The following is a 10,045-nucleotide window of genomic DNA, read 5'->3' on the forward strand; positions in this document are numbered from 1 at the left end:
AAGGGGGAGGGATCGACTGTCTCATATCTTTCCTTTGGTGTTATTTGATCACCACTGAGTTTTTTATTTTTTGCTATATAAACAAAAAAATAAAAAAAATATATATTATATATATATATATATATTTTTTTTTGTAGTTTTTGTTATAGAGTTTTGCAAATAAATAATCTTTCTCCATAAATTTAAGCCAAAATGTATTCTGCTACATTAATTTGGTAGAATATAACCCAAATCAGTGTATAATATTTAGCCTGTCTGAAAGCTATAGAGTCTGCAAACTATGGTATGTTTGAAAAATTGACCAATCATGATGTACTGACCGCCTATTTCATTTCTTGAGGCCCTAAAATGCCAGGACAGTACAAAACCCCTAAAATGACCCCTTTCTGGAAAGTAGATAGTCCAAGGTATTTAGTAAGAGAAATGGCAAGTTTTTTGAGGTTGTAATTTTTTGCCACAATTTATTTGGAAAATTGAGAAATTAAATAAAATTAGTTTGTTTTTACATACTGTCACCAGTGCAGTACTACATCATCATATGACTATTGTGGCAGTGATCAGGGATACTGACTGGTAACAGTATGTAAAAATAAATGTGATTTTTTTGTGAGTTTTTATTGGGAATGTTTTATAGCAGAAAGTAAAAAATATTGTGTTTTTTTTTTTTTTTAAATTGTCGCTTATTTTTTGTTTAAAGCTCAAAATATAAAAACCTCAGAGGTAATCAAATACCACCAAAAGAAAGCTCTATTTGTGGGGGAAAAAAAACGTACATTGTATTTGGGTACACCGTCGCACGACCGCTCAATTGTTAGTTAAAGTAACGCAGTGCCGAATTGAAAAAATGGCCTGGTCATTAAGGGGGTAAAACCTTCTGGAGCTGAAGCGGTTAATAGCCAATAGAGAAAACTGTTATTTGTTGCATCATTTGTTGCTAGGTATTTCAGCTTTTTTTTTAGCTTTTCCATTCGTTTTTATTTCTTTTATTATTATTATTATTATTATTTTTTCATTAGGGTAAGGGGTTGGAGTTAAGGTTAGGCTAGGATTAGGAGTTGGGGTTATTTATTTATTTTTTGTTCAGGTTAGGGTGTTATTATTACTACTACTACTATTAATAATAATGTAGCACTGCCCCATAGGGAGCTGCTGAGATTGGATTCCCCTCGGTTACCCATAGCAACAGTCTGTAAAACTTATCACTTTAACGCTTGGCTCAGACAATGAACAGTCCAGGGGATGTTGGTTTTTTTGTGTTTTATTTTAGAACTTGGATGGGAGAAGGGATGAGTGGGATACTCCAACTATGAACTATGCACAATTTCTGAGGACAACTGGCTGCAGAATGCGGCAAGGCCGCTGCTTCACTTTGCCACAGAAGTGAAGATGAAGAACGTGGACTCTCTAAGTTACTCTTCAGGGTCTAACTTGGCACTCCCTTTCTCACTGGCTGTGTGTGCTGAACTCCTGTCCACTGACACCTTACTGGAGTGGTCCCCTTCCCGGGCAGACCCCTGGCAAGCTCCCTGGTACTCAGGGACACTGTTTTTCCTCAGGTTGCTCTGCTCTCAGCTCCACTTGTCAGCCTCCTGGACTTCCTGGCTCAGCCCCACACTCTGGCTCACTAGGCCAACTGCCTGTGACCACCTTCCTTGCTAACAGGAGGAGAGACAGCCGTCACCCTCCTCCTGGGACCTGGCTTCCCGCCCAAAGGCGCCCTGTCACATGTGCCCCTGGCTTTTATGACCTATCCCAGGATGCACCACTTCTGTGCCAACCATCTGGGACAGCCACAAAAGCCTGTGTGTCACTGGCTGGGTTTCCTCCACTGTCCAACAGGCTCCCCTATTGGATACAGTGGGGATACTCCCTCAGACCAAGTGAATCACACATGTACACATGTAACAGGCCTAACTACTGATCAGGCTCCCCTGATAAGCAGGCAGAGCAAAACTATCCTTTTCCTAGCACCTACCTAGGAGGGTGCTACGTGCACCCCCCACCAAAATGAGCCATGTCCTCACTGGCTCTGGGGCAGCCGCCCCCTACAAAAACCTACAAAAATAATGAGTATCCCACAAACCTGGAAAAGGGGAAGAGGGAAAACAAATGTACAGAATAAATTACACATATAAAAAAATGTAAGCACAATGTTTGTACAGTATTCACAATTTTTGGGGTGCATGAGAGCAATACACCCCCCACCAAGCAAAACTTTGCTTTGGTGGTTAACCACACATCCTAACTAGCTATCTACAGAAACACGAGGCATCCTGCAAAGAAAGAAAATTGGTTAGGCACTTCTGCAATTAAATATACATATTCAATCAATTATATGTCTAGCTCAACCTTGATGAGAAGACCCTCGCCGCGGGGGCAGCATTCTCATCCTACATCCCTAGCTAAAAAGTATACTAGGCATCAGCTCATCAGTCTTGACACGTTGCCCCATCATCACTCCTCAAAGGTGATCCTGGGCCCTGTCACTGACTATCTAACAGTCCAGAAAAAGGGTGTCTGCAATGTTCTTTCCATCACAGTCTCTAACACCCGGTTCTTCCTCCCGCTAGGACCTTGTTGCCAGAGTCTGGGCAACCACCAGTCATTCGGGAGCTTGTAGCAACATCTTCAGGGGCTCCTGGCTTCAGGGCACCCCTCACCAAAAAACTCTTTGGATGCCGCCCACTTCGTCCTGGTGTTCATCCGTGGATTTCCATGGTAGGCCCACTGGCCCAAAGACAGTCTTTCTGGAACTCTGAATAATTTTGTACTCTGAAATCTCGGCCCGATGGCCCAAAGGATCTCCAGAACAGCAGTTGGTAGTCTTTTAGGTTCTCCTGGGAGCATCGGACAGTGGTATCTTGACTTGTCCCCAACAATAACTGGACTTGAATGTTCCTTTGCTGTAGTATATTTTTTCTTTTCAGACAGTAAGCATAGGCTAGCCAGCCTTAATTGAACTTTGTGCATTTTCTTCAGCAGTAGAAATCTGGATGGGAAATCACACAGTCTTCCCATCCTTTTCCTGAATTCGGATTGGCCAGGCCTGGCCCAATCCATCTGGGCGGCGAACTTCCACTCAATCCAAATAGATCGCCCACCCATGGTTCCATTGAGCTTTTACAGATAGGAAAGTCTTCCACAAGTCCAACCTGGACTGATTGCGGCATGGTTTGGGAATAAAGAGGAAGTCCCATATAGCTTCGTCACACCAGGGCTCTCTTTTGGCCTCTATCTCAAGCATGACCTCCCATGGAGCATAGGGAAAGTCATATCCATACTCTAAGGCCACCTTTCTATGTATCCATCTTTGCATTCTGGAAAATCTGGGGAGGGTCTTCCTATTACCTCTCCCAGCTGGAGAATATGGGGTCTCCTCTCTTTTGATGAGGGAGGCGTAGACCTCATTTTGATCCTGAGCCCGGGCATAGTTCTTAGGTGGGGTCAGGTCTGGGACCCGATTAGCATAGGCCTCACAGAACCCCAGATTCCTGGTGCACTCTCCTCGCACCATGGAATCCCTAGTCTCCTCATCAGGTGTATAAAAACTGCTGAAGGACTTTTTATATAAAACAAGGCCATCCCTTTTAGTGACTGTGCTCTACAGAGGGATGTCTTTGTGTACTTTGCAACCATGTCTTTATGGTGCACTGGTCCAAATCATTTGGTGGAGGGGGGATTATGGTGTGGGGTTGTTTTTCAGGGGTTGGGCTTGGCTCCTTAGTTCCAGTGAAGGGAACTCTTAAGGCGTCAGCATACCAAGACATTTTGGACAATTTCATGCTCCCAACTTTGTGGGAACAGTTCCAACATGACTGCGCACCAGTGCACAAAGCAAGGTCCATAAGGACATGGATGCCTTTGAGGTGGAGGAACTTGACTGGCTTGCACAGAGTCCTGACCTCAACCTGATAGAACACCTTTGGGATGAATTAGAGAGGAGACTGCAAGCCAGGTGTTCTGGTCCACATCAGTGCCTGAGCTCACAAATGCGCTTCTGGAAGAATGGTCAAACATTCCTAAACCTTGCGGACAGTCTTCCCAGAAGAGATGAAGCTGTTATAGATGCAAATGGTGGGCCAACTCAATATTGAATCCAACACACTAAGACTGGGATGCCATTAAATTTTATGTGTGTGTAAAGGCAGGCGTCCCAATACTTTTGGTAATATAGTGTATGTAAAAAAAATATTTTATATTTTGCCCAGACAATCTAAGACAATAACTTCTCGTTCAATTATTTTAAAGCTGCTTTTAGGAAAAACAAGCATATATGGGGACCAAAGTTTTGACATCTTGAAAACTGTGCTGCTACTTCAGCGGGGGCCACTGAACTGCGGTCTTCAGCAATAAAGGACAGTGAAAGGTATTTCTGGTTCTTCTCTTACTGAGCAGATTCAGGACATTCAAATATGTTTGCATTGAACAGGAGTTCCATGGTGGCATTTATGTTCACTGGCCTCACTGACCAGTCTATACTCAATATTCCATTGTTTGTCATCTTTGTACATATTTACATCACAACTGTGGTGGGCAATGCAGGAATTATTACTCTAGGTGTGCTGGACAAACGTCTTCACAAGCCCATGTACTTGTTTCTGTGCAATCTTTCTTTTGCAGACCTGACTTATTCTTCAGCAGTCACTCCTAAAATGCTGAATGACTTCTTATGTGAAACTAAGGTCATCTCTTTTGTTGGCTGTGCTCTACAGATGTACGTCTTTGTGTCCTTTGCAACCATTGAATGTCTTCTTCTGGGAATCATGGCCTATGACCGCTATGTGGCCATCTGTAGCCCGCTGCAGTATGAGGTTCTCATGAGAAGCATATTGTGTCTCCGCATGGTGGCTGCTGCCTATTTCGGAGGCTTTATGACTGCGCTTGTGCACACCATTGGTGTCTTTCGTCTTAACTTCTGCAGATCCAGCACTATTGATCATTTCTTCTGCGATATTCCACCACTCTTCAAGCTCTCCTGTTCTGATATAACCGTGAACTTAGCCATTCTGATCATTTTAGGTGGTCTGGTCACCTTGAGCTGCCTCCTACTCATCCTTGTCTCATACACCAACATTGTCCTGGCCATTATGAAGATCCGGTCAGCCCATGGTAGATACAAAGCTTTTAACACTTGTGCTTCTCATATGATTGCTGTCAGTGTCTTCTATGGGACTGTCCTCTTTATGTATTTTCGCCCGTCTACCAGCTATGCCTTACAGCAAGACCGAGTGGCTTCTGTGTTCTACAGTATAGTTATACCTATGTTAAATCCTCTGATATATAGTCTTAGGAACACTGAGGTTAAAGAAGCTCTAAAGAGTTCTTTGAAGCATTTCAAAGCATAATAACTGTTATGTGATAGAGGGGGAATATTGCGCTCAGCAATTAAACTCACAAAAAAGTGCTATAGTGCATTAAAACACGGGTACCCACAATATTCAGTTCATAAATAGGTAAATAAAAGGTCAAAAAGTCCTTTCAATGGTGAATAAATAATCACATATGTCCTTAAAGTGCTCGGTGCAAACTAGTTGTCTCAGCAGCAAACTTGGACTTGATATGAAGTGCCTTCACCAAACAATATCCACCCAGTGCTCAGATAAAATACTTCTTACCAGAAGAAGTTGACCCCTTAATTACAGGGGGTCACAAATAGCATGTGTCTCCACAAACGCTCCGAGTTGTCCTCAGTACTGTCTCCACATCAAGTGTATAGTAAGCCAGTTAACAAAGGCAGCTCCGGGGCTCCAGACATCATAGTGCAAAATAAAGGAAACTCCAATAGTGTAATAACGTCAAAATTAGGTTTAATTGAAAAGAGTTGCACTTACTCCATAGCGGTAGAATAAATGCCTTGAAAGTACAAACATTCGGCTACTCAGGTGGATGGTACGCCGCTTCCGCATCTGCGCTCCACCACACCGAAACTCTACGGTCTCACGCTCCCGACGCACGTTTCGTCAGGCGTGCTGACGTCATCAGGGGATTAATAATTGTTATGGATGAAACATAGTTTCCCATTTCCCCATTCCCCATTCCCCATTTCCCCAAAATTTTATCAAAAAACGGGGAGATTTCAAATCAATTTCACAGTTTTGGAAAATACGTGGGCATTAATTAGAAAAGTGAAATGAAGGTGGTTTGGGGGATTTGGAGGGGTCTAAATGGCTCTTGATGGTTATGAAAGCCTATTTTACATTTCCTGGGCCCATTTTTGTTGCCAACAAAATAACCTGTGATTGGCCTTACTATTTTATGTTATTTTTGCAGAAAGAAAAAACCTGTAGAAAAAGGAAAATAAAAACCTAAAATGATAAAACACAATAAGTGACAATAACACAAAACATAACGCAAAAAATAAAATAGCGCAAACAATATTTTTTTACTTTCTGTTATAAAACATATCCAATAAAATCAAATTTCTTCATAAATTTAGGCCAAAATGTATTCTGCTACATGTCTCTGGTAAAATAAAAATACCAATAGGTGTATATAAATTGATATGTGTGAAAGTTATAGCGTCTACAAACTATGGTATATATACTGTATATTTGAAAATTGATCAATCCTGATGTACTGACTCCCCATCTCATTTACCTGAGACCTCAAAATGCCAGAACAGTACAAACATCCCTCAGATGACCCCTAGTCATTTAGTAAGGTTTTTAGTACGAGGCATGGTGAGTTATTTAAAGTTGTAATTTTTTGTCACAACATTTTATAAAACGAAGAAATTAAATATAACTTTTTTTTTTCACAATTTTTTTTTTTTTTTACCTACTGTCAATGCGGCAAAGCATCATTATATAACTGATATGGTGGTGGTCAGGGATGCTGACTACTGACTGGGGACAGTATGTAAAAAAATGTAAATATGTTCAAAATTTTTAACCATTTTTTTTTACATTCTTTCAACAGATTAGTTCAATGTCACCACAGTGACACTGTGCTACTCTGGGTGGGGTGGCTTGATCAAGGATTTTTTTTTTTTACACTGTTATTGCTTATAAAGTGATGATCACTGTAAAAAGCAAAAGTTTTGGCTGCCATTATTAGGTTTCCCAGCTTGCTTATGATTGTGATTTGCTACAGCATATGGTACAGGTAGCCAGGTGCCATGTGATGGCTGTGGGCCAATTACAGATCACAACAGTAAGCAAGCTGTTTATGAATGGAAAGCCAATCATAGGGATCACATGATACCCGGTTATCGGTAAGAATAATCTGCTGTGTCCAGTCACAGTACCATGTGATTGCTGTGTGCCAGAGATGTATAGTAACTAAGTAGAACTACTTCACTACTGTACTTAAAGCGGAGTTCCAGCCATTTCACTCACCTGTCCAACGGTCCAGCGATGCGGCCGCCCAAAGCCTCGATCCTCTCCCTCGGCGCCGGCATCACTGCTGTGGGCACCCGGCTGTGACAGTTTGCGGCTTCACAGCCGTGTACCCACTGAGCATGCGTGAGTCGCGCTGCACGTCTTGATTGGCCGGCAATCTTCTGGGACCTCTGACGTGTCCCAGAAGATTGCAGGGAGGGAGGGGGAGAGGAGAACTTCCGTTTAGGGCGCCGTTGAATACTTTAGTACTTCTACTCAAGTCACTTTTTGATCGAGCACTTCCACTTCTACTCAAGTCACTTTTTGATCGAGCACTTGTACTTTTACTCAAGTATGGGTTTCGAGTACTTTATACAACTCTGCTGTGTGCCAATCACAGATAACAGTAAGCAAGCTGTTTATGAATGGAAAGCCAATCATAGCGATCACATGATACCCGGTTATCAGTAAGAATAATCCACTGTGTCCAGTCACAGGTACCATGGGATTGCTGTGTGCCAATCATAGATCACAACACTAAGCAAGCTGTTTATGAATGGAAAGCCAATCATAGTGATCACATGATACCCGGTTATCGGTAAGAATAATCTGCTGTGTCCAGTCACAGGTACCATGTGATTGCTGTGGGCCAATAACAGATAACAGTAAGCAACCTGTTTGTGAATAGAAAGCCAATCATAGCGATCACACGATACCCGGTTATCAGTAAGAATAATCCGCTGTGCCCAGTAACAGCAGGAGCCCACCGTGCGCTTCAAACCCGGAATAGGCAAAATAATGTGTATATATATATATATAGCCTGAACCTGCAGCTACAGCCCTGCCGCAGTATATTTACTGTGGAGGAGCGGCACTAGGTTAAACTGTTTTCTTAACAAAATGAAGCATGGAGACATGGATGGATGGGGGAGTTTGCATTGAATATTAACCGCTTAAGGATCGCCTCATGTACATATACTGCGACAGGTCGGCCCTTAAGCGCAAAATCATGTACCTGTACATAATTTAGATCCTTAGCTCTAGAGTGCACGTGAGCGCCACTGGAGCCCCTTTCCGTTGTGACTGGACACAGCGGGATCCAATTACCATGATGGCCGCCGGGACCGGCCAATCATTCAGAGGAGAGGCAGAACAGCGGTCTGCCTATGTAAACAAGGCAGACGGCCGTTTTGTGAGGGAGGAAAATGGCGATCTTGTGTTTCTGCTAAGCAGAAACACGGATCTCTGTTTTCGTCCAGTCAGACCATCCCCTGCACAGTTAGCAAGCACTCCCTAGGAGCACTCTTAACCCTTTGACCGCCCCTGATGTTAACTCCTTCCCTGCCAGTGTCATTTACACAGTGACAATGCATATTTTTAGCACTGATCACTGTATTGGTGTCACTGGTCCCCAAAAAGTGTCACTTGTGTCATATTTTTCTGCTGCAATGTCACAGTCCGGCTAAAAATCGCTGATCTCCGCCATTACTAGTAAAAACAATAAAAAAAATAAAAAGACTATAAATCTATCCCATAGTTTATAGACTCTATAACTTTTGTGTAAACCAATCAATATACGCTTATTGGGATTTTGTTTATCAAAAACATGTAGCAGAATCCATATTGGCCTAAATTGATGAAGAAATTAGATTTTTTACATTTTTTATTGGATGTGTTTTATAGCAGAAAGTAAAACATTTTTTTTATTTTTTCAAAATTGTCGCTCTTTTTTTGTTTATAGCACAAAAAATAAAAACCGCAGAGGGGATTAAATACCACCAAAAGAAAGCTCTATTTGTGGGAATAATAAGACATACATTTTTTTTGGGGTACAGCATCGCACGACCGCGCAATTGTTTGTTAAAGTAACGCAGTGCTGTATCACACAAAATGGCCTGGTCAGGAAGGGGGTAAAACCTTCCGGAGCTGAAGTGGGTAAACATGATTAACCGCTTGCCGCCCGCCCGCCGTCATATGACGGCGGAGCGGAGCGACCATTATCCTGGGCCGCCGTCATATGACGGCGGCACTTTAAGCAGGGCAGGCGCGCGATCGCGGGCGCGCCGCCCTGCACTGCCGGTGTCGGCGTGTCCCAGGGACACCCCCCGTCACCGGCAGGGGGGAAACAGCCAATAGGCACGGCTGTTTCCCACGTGATCGGCTGTGTTCCATTGACACAGCCGATCACAATAGAGGGCGGCAGAAAATGACCGCGCATGCGCGATCGGGAGCGCGCAGCGCGGTCATGTCGGTGGCTATGTGTTCCCTAGGAACACAGCTAGTCACCGACAGTGTAAAACAGCCAATGACAGTGGCTGATTACGATGTGATGGGCTGTGAAGCCATTCACAGCCCATCACAAATGTAAACAAAGAGCAGTAACTCACTGTTACTAGCTCATCTTCCCTCACACACCGTTTCCAGTGTGAGGAGAGGAGAGCCAGAAACAGTGAGTTACTGATCTGTGTACCTGTCCTGTGAAAATCAGAAAAAAAAGTGTCATCAGCCCCCCCCAATTGCACCTGTCACCCAACAGTCACCTGTCACTATCACTGCACCAAAAATCACTACCTATAAAGTGCACCTGTCACCAGAGACTGCCATAAGTATCGCCAGCGGTGCACCTGTCACCCATCGGTGACCAGCGCCCGTCACCTGTCACCCTATCAATCACCGTCACCTGTCACCCCATCAGTGATCGTCACCTGTCACCCCATCAGTGATTG

At 43.3% G+C, this 10,045-nt stretch overlaps 1 protein-coding gene across 1 annotated transcript; it reads left to right on the plus strand.

The window, feature by feature from the left end:
- Positions 1–4,436: 4,436 nt before the first annotated feature.
- On the plus strand, positions 4,437–5,345 carry LOC309563285 (olfactory receptor 5AR1-like; the record flags this gene model as incomplete). The annotated part of the gene is made up of 1 exon (XM_082267689.1): positions 4,437–5,345. The coding sequence occupies one exon, from the start codon at positions 4,437–4,439 to the stop codon at positions 5,343–5,345; it is 909 nt and encodes a 302-aa protein (XP_082123815.1).
- Between the last annotated feature and the right edge of the window lie 4,700 nt (positions 5,346–10,045).

This window comes from Pelophylax lessonae (genome assembly GCF_965119305.1).
Source record: "Pelophylax lessonae genome assembly, chromosome: 9".
In the NCBI taxonomy this organism is placed as follows: Eukaryota; Metazoa; Chordata; class Amphibia; order Anura; family Ranidae; genus Pelophylax; species Pelophylax lessonae.